The sequence below is a fragment of the Orussus abietinus genome, unplaced genomic scaffold (assembly GCF_000612105.2).
Source record: "Orussus abietinus isolate OABI.00-Male unplaced genomic scaffold, Oabi_2.0 scaffold1, whole genome shotgun sequence".
Taxonomy (NCBI): Eukaryota; Metazoa; Arthropoda; class Insecta; order Hymenoptera; family Orussidae; genus Orussus; species Orussus abietinus.
Genome location: NW_019396017.1, coordinates 1,597,206 through 1,618,445, shown reverse-complemented (window position 1 = coordinate 1,618,445; position 21,240 = coordinate 1,597,206). Strand labels below are relative to the sequence as shown.

The following is a 21,240-nucleotide window of genomic DNA, read 5'->3' as shown; positions in this document are numbered from 1 at the left end:
CCCCCCCCCCTACTTTCCAACGAGCGTACGCGGCCGTCCCTAGCCGGCACATATGCAGGCTGCACCACTGCACTCGCTGCATACGCGCCGCCCATACGTCGTACGTACGTCCACCCGCGTTAAGCCCGGAGAATTGATTAACTCATTCATACTTTTCGCCCGAGCGCCCATTCATGCCGCCCTCGGGGAAAAATCCACGATAGTAAATAGCTCGACGCCGCGCGATAAATCGATAAGTCGACAGGTCGGAGAATTCCGCGTCGCTTTGTGCCCCCGCCTGCCGATTAGTCAGCGGTTATCCGCGAAACGAACTCTCGATGAGTTATCTCCGTCGGATCCGAATCCGATCGACCGGAGACGCTCGATAAGAGACACCACGCACGTAATCGCCGCTTCGCGAGAATCGTTCCGTCCCGCGGCATCGGGCATTCCAATTGAAAACGGAGCGAGGTTGAATCGAATCAAGCCGGCTTAATTGGAGGAGATCTTTCGGGGCGCGGACAATGGGCCGAGCCTCCCGGCAAATTAGGACTCGTAGAGGTTAGGTCCGCCGGGCCCGAAGAAAGCGCAAGTTCCGCGGTCGAGTGCACCCGGCGCGCGGTGTTAATCCGGCAGCGCTCGTGTCGGGGATGCAAATGCGGCGCATCGTTCCGAGCCGCCATTAATCATCGTCCGCCCGAGCCCGTAAACCTCGGCCCACGGCCGCGCCAATGCGCGCGAGTTACGACTTCCACCGAATTCCGGTTCCCCCGCGGCCCCGCGTACAGCGGCGCCGCCGCAGGGGGACCCGGCCCCTAGAAATCGTGGGAAAATTATGGGTTACGGGCCTCTCCTTTAATCGCCCCGATCGGGCTCCCCCTTAAGCTCGGTTTACGCGTCCGCCGGACGATTTTCACCCGGTCGACTCGCCGTTTCCACCGGGAAACGGGAACGGCGTAAGGCGCTTAACGGGGTCGCTTTTTTGCCGGATTTAATTTCTAAGGAATAAGAAGATAGGATGGGAAGGAGGATTCTCTCTTCTCGAGGACTCCGAAAACTCCGCCGGGCCGAGGCTAAGGACTCGTGCCTCGCTTGTAACGTTAAAAAGATGTTTTTTCAGCCGTTTCGAGATGACAGATAAAAGGCGTCCTCTAACGCCCCGATTTTCTGCCCTCACTTTGGACGGCGGTATCCCCAGAAATTTATTTCCTCTTTCTTATACTTTCAAATTTCACGTTTATAGGAGAAATTTCGAGGATAAGAGAAGTTTCATACGTGGACTTTAATGGTTAATATAAACATTCCTGTGTAATTACCGCCGACACGAGAAAGACCGTAGTTACGTTAAGTACAATCAATACGTCGTGAATATAAAAAATTAGTTAAAAACGATTGCGCCCCGGTCGAGCGTATTCCTTGTCAATTTCTATCGAGAACATCTCACCCTCTGGAGCGATGGGACCGCCTTGAGTCTGATTCTCGAATTTCTCTGTTGGGTCGGGGCCGCGCACGAATTTACAGCGAATCGAGGATCGGCAAGGCCGATTCGCGCGAAGACGAGCAACGGAATGAAAAATCGCGAGCGCCGCCGCTGGGTCTCGGGACGAGTGACTCATCGTCATCGCCGGGGATAAGCGATGACGATACCGCCGACGAGGACGGACGTCGTCCGCGACGAGGACGCCTCGAGGACCGACGTCGGCCGCGACGACGCCCCGACCACCGCAACCGTTATCACCGGCAAAAGTAAACACGGAAGGCTTTAAATACCCTCGATTCCCTTTTAGAGAAAGAAACCTAGAAAACGGGATCAAAGATTCCTGGAAGTGTATTCCGGTATGCCCATCAATTAATAAGAGTAATTCCCACCACCGGCGAAGATTGCCGAGGAAACTCGAGACGCGAATCGCGCGCGTTTCCCGTGGTGGAACGAGATATCCGGAACGGCCGGCGGAATATTTCACTCGCGCGCGCGCAAGAGCACACCCTCGCGAAAGAGACGGTCGGTAAGGAGGAAATCGCAATAAATTAGCTCGTGAAACAAATGTTCATCGCCGTTCGCACGGTTGACCCTCCCACGTTTTATTGCGCCCGAGGAGCGATGCATTATCGCCGCTCACGCGATAACGCATCGGCCGGCGCCGTTTAACGGCTCGACCCGGAGAGAGCGCGCGCGCCATCTTTTTTTCTCTTCCCGCAAGTACATACGTACGTACACGAAGGCGCGTGCATTTTTCCACTCTCCTCGGCGCTCTTCCGGCTATCCTCGAGAGTAACTCGATCTTCCGGATGCCGAGTCGAATCGTCTCGGGTATCGGGGCCAAAGTGCATTCTAGATCGAGAGAGAAGCGCGGCGTCGCGCGAGAGGGACGGCTAGAGCGCCGCGCCACCGGGCGAGCGAGAGAGACGGAGTCGACTCGGGCCGGGATTTCATAAGTCCTCGAGTGGTCGAGCGAGATTCGACGACGGTCTCCCTTTTTCTCCTTTTCCTTCTCGCTTTCTCCCACCTTGCGAGATCCAAGCGACGGTATCTCTCTCTCCCCCTTTCTCTCGACTCGTGAGATAAGCGGCGCTTCTCTCGTGCCCGGAACGTAGCCCATCGTCGAGCAAACCTCGTTCGGGGCGTCTCCCACCTCCCCCCCGAGAATGCATTCGATCCCGATAAGAGATTGGTCACTTCTTTCCCTCGCCGTGTCCGATTTCGGCGCGGCCGATCGGCGGCTGCGCGTTACGCGGGGGTGTCGGTAAAACAGGTCCCGACCGGCAGCGCGTCATCGTCGAGTCTCGCGTTCTCCGAAACGCGTTATCGGGAGACATCCGCCGCCGTTAACGGTAACACGCGATAAGCGCTCGCCCACGGCCCCTACCTCTTACCAAATCGCGGGGCCACTCGTTCTGAGTTTTTCTTCTTCAAATCCAGCCCACGAAAAATTCAAATTCCCTTCCCGACGATGAGGTCCAAGTCGTTAGCGAGATACGAAGGGAGCGTACAAAAATCGAAGCAACCGTTGTCGCGCTATTTTTGTCTTGCCTCAAAATGAAAAAAAAAAAAAGAAAAAGAAATTAAATATAAATGACAAAAATTGCGGCAATTAAAAGGGTGATAACGACCCGCGGCGGTGAGCCGTTGAAGCCGCGCCGCCTCCCCCTTACAAATAACCGGTGGATAAGAGGGATAAGCTGAGTGAACGACGGTGCTGATCTAATCTCGAAGGGAATACCGGTTCCGAGTTCGAGGCGATCGTAACATTTGCGTTTGCTTTCGAACCGAGGCACCGGAGTTGCCGTAACCGTGGAGCGGCGGAGAGCAGCGTCGAGGGAGGGGAGGAATCCGAGCGCGCCATTGTTTCTCTCTCTCTCTCCCTCCCCCTCGTCCAACGCGGGGGTGGGGGAGTCGGACGAGGTTAGAGGCGAGGTTAGGTTAGGTTAGGTTAGGAGGGGCCCAACCGGTGTTACTCGCGATCTCGCGGGCCCGTCCGTCCGTCTCTCCGCGTCCCGTCCTCCGGTGCTCCTCCTCCTCTCGATATTCCGCGAGTCGCTTCCCTGAGAACGCCGGGGCCTCGGCTCGACGACGGGAGAGTGAAAGAGAGAGAGAGACGGTCGCGAGGAACGTTTAGGCATCCTAGCAATGTCCCTCCCGGTCTCCGCGCATAATGGCGCGGGTTCTCAGCCTCGCGGGGCCGCGACCTTATCTCTTCTCGCCGTTAAATATAGAGAAACGGAGCTTTTCCCGCGGTCCGCGTCGCGGGAGAAAGCGCGACGCGCCGCCGAGCGACTCCAGGATGCGCTCGCGTTAAACGGTCGCCATTGTAGCAAGCGACTTAGAATCGGTGAAAGGGAGTAAACAGCGTTTATACGAAGGAGGAACCTCGAGGATCGCCAACGACGATATACGGTCGCTGAGTACCGGAAGCGAGGCCGAGTGGATACGTTCCTCGTTATCGGCGGCGAGATGCATCGATAATTCCGTGAAAATTCCGGGAAAATTCCGCGCGAGAGAATCCCGGGAACCCGGGAGGGTGAAAGGGTCGCAAAAAATGTCTTAATTCCAGAGGGTCTCCCGCGGCCGCGAGGACGGTGTCGCGGCGATTAATAACGTCGCTCCGTCTTGCTCGGCCGCACGGCGCGCGGCCAGGAGAGAAAGGGAGAGAGAGAAAGGGCGCCGGTCCAGCGAGCCTACGCGCCGGTATTGGCCGGCGGACCGCTGGGGCAGCGACGCTTGATAATCGCGCGGGAATTAACGCGCCGGCGCGTAAAGAGGTTCTCGTTAACGAGCGAGGATTCCGGACCCTTCCCCCTCCCGGCCCCGCGCGCGTAAGCCCGCGCGTAACACCGGGCGCAACGTCGCGTGTAACGCGCCGCGGTGCGCGCAGGGTGGAGGCGCGGAAGCGGCCGCGTAACCCCCCCGCGCCCGGATGGCCAGGCCGACTAGGTGCGCCGATAATTCCCCGAAATCGGAATCGAGAGCTCCGTCATCTCCAGGGTTCGTTAAGACCCTTTTTTATCTGGCTTTCCCTGGGAGTTCCCCCGATTCGCAGGCACACCGTGGTCTCGTTACAAAGATACAAGGAAAAGATCGAGGGGTCATTCGCCCTCAGGAAATCGGGTATTTCAATGCTGGAAGTCACGTGGAAGTCGGCTGGAGATCGTTGGAAATCACCGGAACACTGTTACGAATTTAAGGCCGATCGTCTTTTGTTATCGAATCGCGTTGTCGTTATGTCATATGGGGTCGAATCGGTCGATTCTCGAATGTCTCCCGCGACGCGCGAGGGGGAAAGAGACAAGAAACCGCGAATTTTCGCTGGGAGAAAGAAAAAAACGAGCCGTTGGTCGTCGTCGCCGCCGGACCTCGAGGGGCCCGGCCCCCCGCAAAGTCGTTATACGGCCAGGTCGCGCGATAACAGCGGCACTCTCTCGGCGTCCGGATCGCGTGTCCGCGAGCTTTTCGCCTCTCGCTCGTTCCTCCTACGACAGCTCGTCGCCACCGCCCGGAGGAATCGATAGCCTTCCCGTTTTCGCCCGCCAATGGCGGAAGAGAGGAACGCCGCCTACCTTCGCGTCCGTTTCCGACTCCTCGGGTCGAGATACGAAAAAAATCCCCGCCCGACCAAAAATGCATCTCGAATTTCTGACAATTAACACATGTCATTATCACGCCATTGCGTACATAGACGCGAGCTATATCGCGGCTAAGAGGTCAGAGTCAGCGCAGTGTCGCGTCATGGTCGCGTCGGTCTCCCACCCGTACAAATTCCATTTTCCAAAATCTACCGAAATACCCGTCTCCATGCTCGCGTCTCATTTCACCCCAACACCCTCCCGCCGCTTCTGAATTCCTAAAAACTCTTCCCCGAAATATTTCTCTCGGACACTTCTCATAAAAATTCACCACAGTATCGAGGAAAGCCTCAAAAGGGGCTTCGTTGATTACGCGAGAGGCCTCAGGTGATCGCTAACGAGCGCCGTTAGTTGGAATTCGTTGCCAGGCCCGTCCGAAAAGCGACCTCGAGGGTTTTATGAATGGGCGACGGAAGCGGCGGTCACGTGGTCGGGGGCATTCTTTTCCTGAATGAAACCGATGCGGCCCCGGCTACTACGTGCCGGTACTCGCAATTAATCTCGCGGCCCGTCGTCTCTCCCGTTCGAGTTGCGCCAATTCAAAGAGTCGCTCCCTTTTTTGCTACCCCCCTCCCCCCTCTCGCGAACATATCCCGGCCGTTTATCACACCTCCCGTAATATCGGGCCGTCCGGTTTCGATCGCGCCTCCTCCCGGAATTGTTCACAACGAGCGCCGATGCTTTGCCGCGGCCTATATAATTACGGAATACCGACGACTCGGGTTATTTGCGCCGATAACGCGCCGGCTCTCCCGCCAATCCGGGAGCGTTTACGCGTTTACGCGGCGGCGCCCCTCGCGATGGACTGCAGGAATCCGCTATCGGAACCGCGGCCGCCGTTATCAACCCGTTTGTCCATTGTCGGCGGACAACGTTCGCGGCGATCTCGCCTCGCGGAACCGGTTAACCGGCCAATAGAAGGTAAATGTAGGTAAATAAAAGCAAATAAAGGTAAATAAATCCCGCCTTCCGCTTCCGCACGACGGCCATTTTCTTTTTTCTTCTTTTCCCCCGAGTCGATCGGCCGCGCCTCGTCTCTCGTCGTTCGTTAACGCGCACACAAGTTTCCTCCTTGTTCTCGATAACCGGTAACGTCTCCCGGCGTCCCGAACAAGTGGTTCCCCTTTCCAACTTCTCTCTTTTCCCCCCTCGATCCGATCGTCCGTTTTCCCACCTTTCCTCGCTCGACCGCCGGTTACTCGACCGATTAATCGCTCGGTTAAACGGCATACATCAACGGCACAACCGGTCGCCGGATTATTGGGAGGAAATTATCCTCGACTCGGCGAGTAGAAGTTCTCTCCTCCTCCTCCTCCTCCTCCTCGAGGCGCGGAGAAACTGCCCGAGAGTTCCCCCTCGGCCCTCGAGATCGAGTTATCGCTCGATAATTGCACGGATTAACAATTAACGGCTTCGTTAATCCGACTAACGTTGGAAAGTACGCACGATTCGCACGGTTCATTCCAGGTCTTGACTCGATGGGGGGTAAAACGAGGCACTTTCGTGTAACGTGTCCAAAGATATATGTAAAGTCAACCGACCGTTAAGGTGATATGGAAGGGTCATTCTATATATGTATCATCATCAGAGCAACATCGAAATATTTATAAAATATTTCTCCAAACTGGGTGCACCGAATTATTTGAAACCTCATCGCGTGGTTATGGAGACCCTAGAGAAGATCGCGATGCTCATGAAATGTCATAAAAAAAATGTATCCTTCGTTCTATTCAGAAACAAATTAATAAAAAAAATTGTTTTTTTTTTCTAATTTCACGAGCATTACGATCTTCCTTGGGACCTCCATGATCACGAGCTGATGTTTCAAATGATTCGGTGCACCCATTTTGGAGAAAAGTCCTATAAATATTTTGACGAGTTATAGGTGTGTGTATGTGTATATATAGATACATAGAATGGCCCTTTCACACCACTTTGACGGGCTTAGACTCCATAATAAGCATTAAAAAAGTTTCAGGATGGGCAAAGAGGTAGCTCGCCTCGCGTCAGGCGCGATTTTGCAGTTCTTCGTCCGACTTTCCCGTCCAGTCGGGTCATTAGTCGAGGGCGCCGCGATTTAAGCCCCGAACAATGATTATGCAAATAATCCTCGCTCCGGAGTTAAGCTCCTCGGGTTTTCCGGCGGAATGTCGTGGCCTTTAAGCTGCGTTAGAAAATCGCGGGGCGGCGCGTGGACGGACACGTGGGAGGGGACCGGCTCTTCGGCCGTGGGTTGAAAATGTTGAAATTATGATAATAACGCGACACCCAGCCTGCCAGGCCCTCTCCTCTCCCTCGCCTTCCGCCTGCGATTCGTTACGGACTTCCGGCTGCGAGCTGGAACCCCTCGTCTCGTCGCTCCGTCGGTCCGATACGTATATATATCCGCATCGGCCATCTGCACGTCACCCGAATACATCGTAATATCCTGGATGTAACAAAATCGGTGGCCGCGGATTATTCAAGGCTATCCTCGTTAAAAGTCTAGTCTAGAAGTCCTGCGCGGTATTCATGCACGATGCACAATTCGCGCGTCAATAATTTATGAAAAAAAATATCCAACCAGGCCGCGTCGACTATCCGACCATTCGCCATTATCTCCCCTGAATTATTCGTTGACCATTTTTCAAGGACCATTCGTCGGCCACATTTCAAAAAAATGATTCCAGATTCCCCTGTGGAAAAGAAAAAAAAAAATAATAAAAATAGTTCACCACCTTTCGTCTCCGCTTCCAACGAGGATAGAGCGATATATAAACCACGGCCACGACCGTTTCTCCCCCTGCATTGCTCCTCACTTCTCCCCACAGTTTCTTAATTTCTCTCGTTACGATTCTCAGCCTTTCGACAACCCTCCCGGTTTAATTGCTCCCCCTCGAGTGTAGGGTTTAATAAATACTCATCGTTAAATCCTCCAAAAGGAAGAAAAATATCCGCGTTAAGTCCAGCTGCCAACCCTCGACTGCCTCGAGCCCGGGCACTCGTCGCCACGTCGGATGGCCGTGGAGCTGCAAAAACTGCACCAGCCCCGAGCGGCTGCAGCTCGCAGTATGGTGCAGCTCGGTCCCACCGGGGGATGTGCCATGTGCAGGGCTCGGGGGCTCGAAGGGTTGCGGAAACCCCTCGGGGCGGCGCGCAAAGGGTCGATCACGCGAGGAGCTTTAAGCCGTGCTTACGCGCCCCCCCTCCCCCGCCCCCATCGGTCGCCACTTGCGATTTCGCTCGCGAAACGAGCCGCCTCTATCGATTCGCCCTGAGAGCCGCGCGGGGGGGAAGAGGGGGGCAGGGGGCCAGGGCCCGCCTTTGTAACGGCCCCGCCGACGTAAATTACACCATTTTCCGCGCAACCGGGGAATCGAATGGATCGGCCTCCTCGACTCGCTCTCTCTCCCTCCCTCCCCCCCTCTCCCTCACTACGAATCGAGCCACTCGCGGGGCCGATGGGGTTAAAGTCTCGGACGACAAAGGGGTCCCGACACGCCTCGAGAAGAGACCCGATTTCGCGATCGCGACTCAAACGCCCCGCCATTCGAAACCTAAGGCGCGGGCCTCTTAAAAAGCCGGAGAAATAAGGCGCGAACCACTAGGGACTAATTTCGGCGGGGAGGATAATCGGAGGAGGGTACAAGGGAAGAAAAAGGAAAAGAATCTCGGAGAGGGTTACGCGAGCAACGCGGGGCCAGAGGGTAAAGGCGACGGGGTGTTCGAAAGGGGAACGTCGCGCGTGCCCCTTCTGCGCCGCCATTTTGGATCGGGCCCGGTCGAGGCGTTGCGCGCGCACGGGGCGCGATTAAAAGAGGCCGGCGTTAACGGATGCGCGCGGCCTCGCGAGCGGTAAGGTCGGCAAGGTAGGTCGCGGCCCCGCGGGAGTTAAGGGGGCGGGCAAAATTGCGGGCGCTGCGTATCTCCATAAGGAGACGCGTGGTCGAGCATCGCCGTGCGTTAATCTTCACGCGAAGGAAAGAGGTCGAGTGCAGTTTCCGGAGCGGGAGAGAGAGAGAGGGAGAGAGCGGGGGGAGGGGAAAGGGAGAGATACGCGACGGGCGCGGCGACGGAGGGGAGGGATAAGAGACGGGGGAGAGGGTGGATACGTGGGTACACGTGCCACGTCTCTCTTCCGAGGAGTGCTGGAAGGTCGAGAACCGTTGAGAGAGCAAAGAGACCGCGGAGTACGGCCACCAGAAGGACGGAGAGAGAGAAAGGGTGAAAGAGCAAAGCGAGGAAAGAGACGCCGCCTCTCTTAACGACTTTCTATCCTATTTTCAATAATATCCACGCGCTCGCGCTTCCGCTCCCGGGAGAACCGGGAAGCGGAACCTCATCCGCGGGGTCTCTCTCCGTTGATTTTACTTATATCCGTTCCCCCTTTCCTTTTCTTTTTTTTTTTCTTCGCCCTAGCCGCGTTCGCTCCTCTCCGGCAGGCGAGAAAGTAAGAGTAAGACTACGATAGTCGACCCCGTAGCCCGTTCTCCGTCTTCCTTGGAGCGCATTCGGGGGAAATAAAAACGGGAGGATACATGGCTAGAGTCTCGCGTAAAGTGCACGTGCAGTTCCGAGCGTGTCCGCTCTCCGCGCCACGGGAAACGCGATAGAGTCTCGCGCCAAATTCGCCATCGGCAGACGAGGAGCTTACACGGTGCCAACGTCGCGGCATACGCCACCGGGGCACGATACGAGTATGCTAATTCCTTGACACGGCCCCCCTATTCTCGCGCAGAAAGAGCACGCGCGAGAGGGAGAGAGAGGAGGACCGAGGGTTGTCGTAGGTCGGCGATCGGTTCGACGGGGGCAAAACGGCGAAGCGGGTCTCGGGCCGGTCCCGTGCGCGATTCCGCGAGACCTCGCGATCTCGCAACCGTATCTCTCGCCGGGAGGGGGCGTAGAAAACTGGTTCCTCGGAGGGCGTCCTTGCAGGGCAGGAAGGATCGCGCATCGCCGGGGACTTCGCGGGAACGAAACGCCGTAAATCAGGCTGCCGACCGCTAACGGGTGGTGCGGGAGGAAGACGGGACGGGGGAGCGGGGAGAGAGGGAGAGAGAGAGAGAGAGAGACGCAAGAGTCTCGAAGAGTCGCAGAGAGAGAGAAAGCGTGAAGAAGCACGGACGCGAGGAGGCGAGCATTTTCCACGGTTTCTGGATCCAGGAATCCGAAGGACGGAATCCGAACGCCCGAGGCGCGGAATCCAAGCCACGGCGGAGTCGCCGCAAAAAGGCCGCGCGGATCGGGACCCGCGGGGCCTTGCCCTTCCCCCCGACCCGCCATAATTCCACGTCGAGAGACCGTTTGATGCCTCGCGACCCGTTTCCGCGACTTCCGGCGACGCGGCACGTACGCGCGTGACATAAGGAGCGCGTTTTTCGACGGAAGCGACGTATGCCCGGTTCCCTCGGGATAAGGAGGGCAACCTCCTCGGGAGAAAGGGACGGGGCTCTCCCTCGGGTCGAGAAAACCCGGGTCCGGAAATTCCTCCGTGCCGCGAGCAGGAAGAGCCCCCTCCCTCCCCCTTGCCGGGGGGAAGGCACGAGACGAGAACGCGGCGCGGCGCGGCGAGTGGGAGGGCCGAGGGCGCCCGAACGCATCCGGACGGGTCCGAGCGCGGGCGGGGGAAGGGGGGTGGGAGAAGGGCGCGCAGGGCGAGAGAGAAGGCACGGTCGCCGACCGGGGTTAGGTCCCTCCTCGGGTTTCTCTCTCTCTCGCGGATACGAATCCGAGAATCTAGGACTGGGATACGGCCTCCTCCACCCCCCATTCCCCCTCCCCCCGCGAGAGGAGCCTCGACGCGTCGCCGTCGCCGTTGCATCACGCGCTCCGCTACCTCCGGCTCGAGAGCCACGCCACAGGACGCGTTTCGCTTTCGACGGCTCGCCTCTCGCGCCGCCCACGACGCAGCGCCGAGACGCCCGTCGCGTTGACGCGCGCCGATCGCGAGAAAGTCGCCGCGCGACGAGTCTTTGGGATCGAGAGAAAGAAAAAGAAAAAAAAATTAAGAAAAAAGGGGCCTCGATAAAGCGGTGAATCCTTATTCTCCTCCCGGGAGGAGCAACCGATGCATCGGGTTTATTGCGACGCCAGAATTATTTCGAGTTGGTTTCGTGGAGAAGAATGATTTCAAGTCGGCTTCGCTGAAAGAAATGAATTCGAATCGGTCTCCTTGAGAAGAATAAACCGAACCTAGGGAAGCGCGCGAAGGGGACCCGCCACGAATCGCGTCCGCCTTTCTTTTTCCTGCCTCTTTGGCGGTGGTGCCCGAATCTCCTCGAGCGCTTAACGGGAAAGGGTCCGAAAAGGAGAGCGCGCTCATCCGGACGGCCGGCCTCGAGCTGCGCGCCGCGAGGGATTCCGCGCGAGCCTGCCGGTCGTTTCATCTCGGGCCGGGCTGGATTCTGGTACGGACGAGAGCTGTCCTGAAACGAGTTTCCATCCTCGCGCTCGCCGCGCGGCATTGTCCGCTGCATTGTCGCCGGGGCATCGCTCGCGCGTGCGCGCGCGCGAGTGAGAGAGAGAGAGAGAGAGAGGGAGTCTACAGGTCGCCTCACGAGGCGAGTCTCCGTCGCGGTCGGCGCGAGCCGATCCCGGAGTTCGGTGCCCAGCGAGTCCCGGGGGAGGCGAAATTTTCGCGAGGCCATTTCGCCGGATTAAAAATCCACGCTCGCGTCCGCCCCCGAAATCCGTCATTTTGCGATCGAACGAACCCCCGCGGGGAATTCTCTTTCCGACCGGGGAAACAATTTTCGAGGGGAAACGGGAAGAAAACAAAAAATTGGGGGAGAAAAAGAGAAAACGAAACAAAAAATTCGCCCGCGATCATCCTACCCGAGAGATCCCGGGAATAAAGTCGAGGGGAGAGAAAACGAAAGAGAAGATAACGAATTATCTCTTAAAACCGCGTACATTCCTTGGAGAGGGATTTTTCCGGCCCGATTCAAAGTGCTTTCGACCCGAAGCCTCACTTATCGCTCCTCTTCCTGGCGAATTCTCCGGGTGACGCGACGCCTGGCCCCGAAGCCCGACCGAAATTGTCCCGGCGTGCTCGGGGAAAAAAGAAGAAAGAATTACCACGACGCGCCTAAAGAAGAGAGAAAAAAAATTACCTCGGCGTACCTAGAGAGAGAAAGGAAGAAGAAAAAAAAAGAGGGTGATATAAGAAGGGGCAAAAAGGCGAAGGGTCGAGGGAGGGGATCGCGAATCGCTCGGCACCCTTGGGCCGGCCGCGGGTATTTCCCCTGGATCGATCACCCGGGGGCCAATCTCCATCGGCCGGTTCGGGGGAAATGACCGTCGATTCACCTGGCGCCTCTCGCCGGCCCCTGTCGCGTTCCGGAGTCGACTGCAGCATTCGTAAATAATTAAACGCGAACACGCCCGTCAGTGCGAACGTTCTGATTAGAGGGAAGGGGGAGGAGAGGCAAGACGGGGGTGTAGGGGCTTCCGTTGAAAAATTTATCGCAATTACCGCGGTCGACCTCTCCGCCCCGGCATAACGGGAGCAAAAACCACCGCGGCCACAGGAGGAGGGAAACACCCCCCGCGTGTTCGCCCGCTAGAGGGACGAAGTGCCGCGCCCTATTAATAATCCCGGGGAGCGATAAGGACGTCGCAGAGAGGATACCTCTGAAATTTAGAGCCGCGCCACGCAATATGGCTGGGTTGGGGGTTAACGCAACGCGCCGCGCGAACCGGCCTCTTTTAAGACGCGTTCAGACTTGCGACCGCGTCGCCGCCCTGCGAGGAAACGGCGTAACGTCGCGTACATACTCTGGCAACGGCGCACAGTGGGCTGGAATCCGAGAATCCTGGCGAAAAATCGAGATAGATAGAAAATTTGTCAAATCATGACGAATTTAAGGTTTTTTGGGTCGCTGATTTCAAATGTGTACTTTAAATTTAAAGAAAAGAAAAAAACAAAAACAAAATGGCGGTCTGAAAATAATCACTTTTTGCGATAAAAAGTTACTTTTGAAACATCCAAATTAGAGTATTCTCGTAGCGTTACGCACTCGAAGGTGCCCAAGTTCCGACCGAAGTAGAACGGCAGGTATAAAACCCAGGTAGCTGTAGTTCCAGTATTACACGCAGAAGACCCCGCTTTACAAAAAAATTTGTGAATTAAAACAGAATCCAACGAATTTGGTTCTTCGAATTTTTGGCCAGGTTTTTGGGATTTCAGCCCACTGTGCGGCGTCGCGCGCGCTTACGCGCCCTTACAGGCCCGTTTGCGACTGCGCGTTATCCATCGGGCGGGTCTACGCGCCCTTTGGGCTCGTTCGCAACCGCGCGTTTTTCCACCGCGCGCTCGAGAACGATCGCCCTTCCAGCCGGCGCGAAACGCGTCCCGAGTGGCGAGCAATCACTTAGCCGATCGAGCCCGGGGGTTCGAGGGCAATATTCGGCTGAAAGCGCGAAAAACTGAGCCCCCGGAGTCCCCCCCCCCCGCCCCCTCCATGCGTCAGACAGTAAGAGGTGCGTCCCTCTCGTAATTAGCAAAGGGGCTCGGGACCCGAGATTCCCGCATAATGGGGAGGCGGGCACCACGGGCGCGGCGGTTCCGCGGCGGGTTTGCCGCCTCCTTTCTTCCCTCCCGTCCTCCTGGGCGCGTCCGGCGCTCGCGACAGTGATCATTGTTTACCGACATGCAGGAGTCGAGTGACGGCAGTTGTCCCCCCGCGGACGCGACTGCCGATTCCTGCGGGGGAGAAAAATAGAGAGAGGGCGAAAGGCCCTTACCCCCGCCCGTTGTCCCCGCGCACCGACTTCCGGCAGACTCGAAACGTCATCTCTTAAAGGGGGTCGTTACCACCGAGTTGCACCCCCCGACTTGCCGCGAGCAACGGGAACGCCCCATGGTATGCGTATTCTCTCCCCCGCTCCCATCTCCCCCCGGAACCCTCGTCTTAAAGACCTTCCTCCTCCCTCGGCCCGGATCCCTGGATAAGCCCTTGCGAGAGGATCGGCATTAATAATTTTGTCGCCGGACGACTCGTCGGCCCTGGGCTCCTGCAGGACTCGTTCCCGAAAAGAGCGCCCCATTATCCTCGGAGAGGGGCCGAGGGTCCCGGGGGCTCGATTCCCGGGAACGCGGGAAGACTTTTCGCCGTCCGTGGTGAGAGGACTCGTTTCCCCCCTGCCTCCCCCCTGTACCGACGAGTTCCCGGATAAGACCGATAAGATCCCGACAAAAGCGGCGGGGATCTATCGGGATCAATTAACCCCTGTAATTGGAGGAATGGTCGCTCCGCTCTCACCCTTTACGTCGACGTCGAGACGGTCCCCGCCTTCGTTCGCCACATTTTCCCCGCCCCTCTTTTCTCCGTTTAATTTTCCCTTTTCGATAACTTGCGATCATTCCATCTCCGTTATCGGGTGCACCGTTCGCGGTCGGACCGTAAACTAAATCGGATGCGATGCGATAACTCATTCCTTGCTATCGGGGCTATCGCCAATGAACGCTTCGAGAATTATCTCGCTTCCCTAGGTCGAACGTCCACCGTCTGCCACGCGTGCCACGCATTAGACAGTACCACGGCGCGGGAGGGGGTTAATGCGGCGCACTGTACAGGGCACGGCCCATCGATTTGGCGCTTCGGCACCAGTTGCGCGTCCGGCGATTTCCGGCTCGAAAATCCATTTTTTTGTTCCCCTCTCCCCCTTTCTTGCCCACCCCCTCTGGGAGGCAGAGCGGGAAATAAAGGCCGCGTTTACCGGCGCGCATTATATCCCCGGTGTCGCCCCGAATTACGACGGCTACCGCGGGAGAGGGGGTGATATAAAAACGCCGACTACGCGAAGGGACGAATTTCCTCCTTTTTTTTTTATATATTCTTTTTCCGCCCTATAAGAGGAGAGCGCACACGCTCGCGCCCTCGTTAGCGAAACGAGCTCTCATTTTATATTGCGAATTTAATGCCAGCCGGCCGAGCGTGCATAACACGCGCGACGGGGCTCTCCCGCGAGGGCGGAAAACGCGAAACGGAAAACGGCCGCAACTTTCCCTCGGCAAAGGTACCAGGGCCGGCCCGATGCCGAGGAGGGGAGTGACGAAAAGAGTGGAGTGGAGAGTGAGACGGGGGGTGGGGGGGTGGAATAGCGCGATTATGCCGATCAAAGCGCTAATTAATTCGGGCACCTTGTGCACCGATTAGAGGAGAAAAATCGGAGTTCGGGGTATATACTTTCCCGAGAATCACCCTCGGATTTCTCGCGAGGTGACTCGAAAGGGCGTCGCCGACGACGCCCCAATTACGTCGAAATCCCGACAGCGTCCTAATCTAGCGAGTCCACGAGCTCACGATTCGGATATGTTCAACGATTGTCAACAACCGGCAACAAGAATTGGTCCGGTCGACCAATCGACCATGAGGTGCCCTCGATAATCCCTGGAATGGGAGATCAAAGAGCCCGGGGAAAAATCAGTGGAGCCCGGAAGAGTCGACACCTGTCGGTAAAGGAAAAAAAAAGAAAAAAAGAATAAAAGTGGAAAGGGGGGAAAGGAGAGCCCACTCTCGTTCGCCGTTCCTCGCAACCTACCGAATTTGTGGCCAACGTTTTATACAAACGCGTGGAAAAAAAAAAAAGAAAAAAAATTCCACTGAACGAAACCGTTCGACCGGCTGCAGCTTCGCCCCTCAAAAAACGACTCGTTCGGGCGAACCGAATTCTGGCTCCAGAATTTGGTCGCCTCGACCGAATGTTTCAAATATCGGTCGACATCGAAAATTGTATCGACTCGACCAAATCGTTTCTCCGTGTACACGGACACCCGTGAACACGCGTAAACGAGACTTTCTTCGTCAAAATCGAGGAACAAAAAAGGATCGGTTGGTCGCACGGGGCCGTGACCTTCCGCAAGGTCCTCTAACTCGCTGGCTCGGCCTCGACTAGACGGATCAACGCGTCTCTCGGCTCAACGGGGAGCAACGACACGCCGGAGCCCCGACCGTTGTCCTCGAGCGCGAGATAATTACGCGGTGGCCCGGCGAATTATTTTCAACGTTTTTCTTTTCTTCTTAGTTTCTGGATTTCCATTTCCTTACGACTTTGACGATGCGATCAAACGTCGCGAGGGGTGCTCCGGAATGCGCTCGCCGTGTTAACCGCCGTTAACTACCGTTAATCGCGTCGAGGGTCAAATACCGAAATTTCGTTAAACGGGCGTCATTCTCCCGCGCCTGGTAAGCCGAATACCCCGGGTTCTTCCCCGCGATAACGAACCCAGGGAATAATGAGCACTCGAGTCATCTAGTCGAGAACGTTCCAGCGACTCGAGTCGCCTCGGATGTTATTCCCGGTATGGAAAGTCTCGGCCGCGTGTTTGCGCGTTTCCCCCGTACGGATTTCGGAGCCGGCAAATCCGGCCGTCGTCCACGTGGGTACGTACCTAATGGGCAGCGTCGTAGCGTCGACTCGCGCTCTCAGTCCCGGCGGGGGGTTGGGTCGGGCTCGGGCTCGAGAGAGAGAGCGAGAGAGGGGGTCGCTCTCTCTCGTTCCGGCGGAGAGAGCGGCGTTTCAGCCGGCGGCGCCGCCGCCGCGCAGAATCATGGCTTCGATCCGCCTCCTGGGCCCGGGGTACCTGCCGGCAACGGGCGCGGCGCGCGCTCCCCCTGGGGCTGCTCCGCTGGGGGGCCCCCTCGGCGCTGCTCCGGGTCCTCGGCGGACTCGTCGGCGGGCTCGTCGGCGGTCCTCCCTCGGCCCTGTCATCCAGGTCACGCCGGCGCGACCGCAGCGACCTCGGCGAAGCGCCGCGCTACGAGGTGGTGCCACTGGCGCCGCTCGCCGAGGCGGCTCCGACGCATGGCAGGCCGCCCTTGGCTCGAGCTCGCGGCCCGCCCCGGAGCGCCCGGGACCGACCCAGGGCCTCGCGACGACGCCCTGCCGGGACTCGCGCGCGCACTCTCACTCTCACTTCGCGACCGACACTCGGCCGGGGCACGCCTCGAGACCGCTCACGCCCGCGCCCGCGACCGCGCCGGGACCTTCCCCGCGTCCATCGCCCCGGGCTCCGAACTGAGCGCGGTCACCCTCGCGGACACCCTCCGAGACTCCGCGACTCCCGGCCCCGGCAAGATGGCGACCGACTCCCGCGCCCTCTCGTGCGGACCCAAGGCCGACGCGCACCGGCGCGTCGCGACGTCTCCTGGGGATCCCGAGAACAAGGGTCACTGCGCGCGCACGCACGTACCACCGAATAGTCTCTGCTTGCCCGGACTCGCGGGACGCGACTGAGGCCGACCGGGGCCCTGCCGCTGCCTGCCAACCGCCCCGCTCCCTCTAGCTCCCCCCACCTTCCCCCTACCTCCGCCAGCTCCGGCTAGGTGCCGCTCCAGGCCGGTCTCCCGTCCCCGGCCCCTCTCTACCGTTCGTCCCGAACGCGTCGGTCGCTCCTCCTTCCTTCTCCCGGCCCCACGGAAACGCTGCCTCGTGGCCGGCCGTCTTTCTCTTAGAGCCCCGCGGCTGTTGGCCCTTTCCCCTGGATCCGGGGCGCGGTTGGTCCGCTGGAGTCCACCGACGGTCGCCGGATCGCTAATGGCTTGTGAGACGCGACGCGTGCCTCCGAGTACTTCGACGAATCTGAGAAATTACTTCGAAGAACGCCGGTGATTGGCGGTTTCTCCGAGACTGGACCATTTGATTGGCTTGAGCCGATGCCGTCCACGTTTTGGATCTCAAGCGGTGTACCGACGGTACGGAAAAAATTGATTCGGTTCCAGGAACGTACAGTGACCGTCGTAAATGGTACGTGGAGGGGATACCCTCCCTACTACCTCCTAGTGCGATTTCCGTCTTCGGGCTTACTCAAAGATTTAACGAACAAAGACTCTAACTTTGCTGGTACTATCAAAAAATTTAAATATTCTCGGATTAATGTTTGATCAAGGTACTATAACCTATAAATTAATGAAATAAATTAATGAAGATGTGGATAGTCTCAAAGTAGTGGTAAAAGATCGGTGACGCTTTGGACCTCATTCTGATACAAGATTATTTCGATTAAATGCGAAGAAAGGTGCCTAGATTTGACTTAGTGATCTAAATGAAACAGCGTATCCACGTATATTTCTTAATGCATTGTATCCTAGTGCTACTACGAGCAACATTTATCGTTGACGGTATCACCCTTATAGCTGTATTATAGCTTTTTACATATGTAGAATACAAAACGTTATGAATTTATTGGCTCAAGAACTTCTTGAACTTCCGCAACTTATCCTCTGTGGCAATAACGCTCATTATAAGATATTGTAAGTCCTCTGAATCTGGTTCAGCCCCTACCACCACAGTTTCTTTATACAACCAGGCTGCTTCTGGACTTCCTGACCTAACTCGAATCCTTGTCGTAGAACGTCCAGTTACTAATAATAATTCTTTCTCGATTTGCTGTCGCAGCAAATCTATACCTGGAATTATGAAAATGACAAACGATGTGGGGACAACCATAAAATTAGATTCTGTTTGCACACAAACCCGTTGACTCGGTTGCAGATATTGCCAAGACATCCTCTGGGACAGTTCCCTGTTTGACTAGGTCACACTTGTTAGCGACATTAATTATAGGGCGATCGTCGTGTATTAAATTCTTTAAAGTTTCTTGAACGTGTGTATATTGTGCCTTGTAGTCGGGATGACTTGCGTCATAAATATGCACGATTACATCCTATAAATTACATAGAAACAAACTACTACCAAATTTGTAAGAATTTGATTAGTTACATAAAGTAAAAATTAACTGACAATTGAATGACACAAAGAGAACATGAAGAACATTTGATATCACGACTTAAATGTTTGCTTAAGTTAAAAGTTCCATCAAACTACGATTTATTTCTTACAGCAGTCATTGCATCTTCGAATGTTGCAACAAATGGTTCTAATAAAGTTGCAGGTATATCCTGAATGAATCCGATTGTATCCATGTAAAGGACTTTTAAAGTGCTTGGAAGGCGTCCCTCATAAGCTGTCGTGTCCAATGTAGCAAATAACTGGTTCCTTGGTTCAAGAGACGAATCTCCAGTAAGCGCCTTAATCAGAGAAGTCTTTCCTGCATTTGTATATCCTACGATGGCAACACTTGGAATACCAAGTTTCTGTCGACTGCTCCTTAGCATTTGTCTGTGCTGTTTCAGTTTCTTAATTTCATTTTTTAACTTTGTTTCTCGAGCTTGCAGAATTTTTCTCCTGCTGTCTATAAAATTTATTGCCCCATCATTTCGACTTTCATCTACATTCAGTTTTTTCCAAATATAAGGAATTTCTGCCAATGCAACTTGCAATTTTGCTTCTCGACTTTTGGCATGTTGGTGAAATATTTGAATAACTATAGAATATCGATCATAGATCGGTAAACTAAAAATTGTTTGTAATTCTCTTATTTGTACATACTTTAATCCATAGGTACTAATGAAAATTGCAGTAACATTTCTTTGACTTCTGATTCGAGTTTTTAAATTCTCCAACCCTCCTTCTCCAAGTAACTGTTTTTTTTCCAGTGATGTCAAAGGTATGCAAACCTTATCAACAATGGTCCAATGAGGCAACGTTTTTACTAATGCTTCAGCTTCGGCTAATTGTAACTCAGGAGTAGTATTTCTTTTTTTATCAGGACCCCATTTTATATATGGTTGCACAATAAAGGCCCTGTGTCCTCCGGCAACTATTCCCAAATATTCATTTGACAATTCATTATAAGCTTCATCAATTTCATCATTTTCTATTTCATTGCTATTGTGCTGAGATCTTAAACTAATATTTTGGATAACACATGTTACTCTTTTACACACAGAAACAAGTCCAGTATGTACCGGTTTACTACCCGCAAGATGTATTAATCTTTTGATACAATACATATTTACCTTTAATTAGTTTTCTGACTATATTTAGCTTCAACTTTCTTGATACAGTTTTGCCTTGCTATATAAACGAAAGGTAAAGGGCCAACAGCATACAATCCAATGAAAAATGGAATTTTAATATAAACGTTAAGTCTCAGTATGTGTTTTACACGGTTGTAGACAATGGGTGTTATAATGAAACCTGTAAAAACAGTGTCACACAAATGTTTCACGAAATCTTATCCAAGAAACTTGCAGAGATTAGCCAGGCAATGACTTGATCATTCAGATTACTCGTCCTTATAAAATTAGTATTGAACTAAGATCAAATTACCTGCACCGTATCCCAATACCGCGTTTATTGTGGCAGAACTTGAACAATCCAAAATTTCTAAACACTGTTCCTTTGAAATTTCCTGAGTTCTGTAGTTAAAAGGCATTGATATTATTAAGCACTTGTACAGTGCCTTTATAATCGTTTATATAAACCAATGTAGCATTTTACAGAATATTCAACCGAGCTAACTGGTCATCGATATATTTACCATATTACTATGTACCATGACCCTACTAATTGTATGTATATACGTACTAAATGCAAGAAAAGCCTGAAAAGACCACATGGAAAAGAATAGCAACAACCAATACCACAGATGAGTTGAGAGATTGCTCACGGGCAGGATCGTGCGATCGCATCTTGTGCTGCCCTCTGGTTTCGTAGAAACGCTTTCACCGTTTTTTGCTCCCCATTTGCGGATAAAATAAATAAGGTAAGTGAAGGGTAATGTCAAAGAGGGCGCCACGAGTATTCTTCCCCCAACATCAAAAGCGAGCAGTGTCGATAAGCGTAGGTAAGCCACCCCCGTCAACTGTTGCACGGTATTACCATCACGAGTACATATGTGAGCCGTCAACGGCGACTGGTAGATGGCATCGCCATCGCGAATGCGCGAGCCTCTACTAGAAATTCGTTGCGTCGCCCTTGAGGGCAAAAAACGATGAAAGCTAACGTACGAAACCAGAGGGCAGCATAGGACGCGATCGTGTGACCCAGCCTGTGAGCAATCTTCCAACTTATCTTTGTTTATTACTTTTTAATTTGATCTTCGAAGTGCATCAAAAACAAATGTTATTTTAAGAAAGAAACCTCAAGTATATAAATAAAATAATTAACGTTCTCATAACTTCTCAATATTCTCAGTAACTTACGGTATGTGTTATAGTTACCTTCTCCAATTTTACGTTACCGAGAATTTTCGAACTCTAAAAGCAAGGCACTCTCTGATAATCTTTGTTTTTAAAAAGCCCGCCATGATGC

The 21,240-nt window shown here is 54.5% G+C and overlaps 2 protein-coding genes across 2 annotated transcripts in view; both read right to left on the bottom strand.

Moving 5' to 3' along the window:
• LOC105698044 (plexin-A4) overlaps positions 1 to 17,299 on the bottom strand; it is a 119,233-nt gene extending 101,934 nt beyond the window's left edge. The window contains exon 1 of the mRNA XM_012421903.1: positions 16,475 to 17,299. The gene's annotated coding sequence lies outside the window, so the exon portion shown is untranslated. The remainder of the gene's footprint in view (positions 1 to 16,474) is intronic.
• Positions 17,300 to 18,124: 825 nt separating this feature from the next.
• LOC105698215 (putative GTP-binding protein 6) lies at positions 18,125 to 20,574 on the bottom strand. The gene is made up of 4 exons (XM_012422266.2): positions 20,257 to 20,574; positions 18,924 to 20,124; positions 18,559 to 18,748; positions 18,125 to 18,491 (listed from the first exon to the last, which is right to left on the bottom strand). Exons 2-4 carry the CDS (start codon positions 19,935 to 19,937, stop codon positions 18,265 to 18,267), a joined length of 1,431 nt encoding a protein of 476 aa, XP_012277689.1. The 5' UTR covers positions 19,938 to 20,124; positions 20,257 to 20,574; the 3' UTR covers positions 18,125 to 18,264.
• Between the last annotated feature and the right edge of the window lie 666 nt (positions 20,575 to 21,240).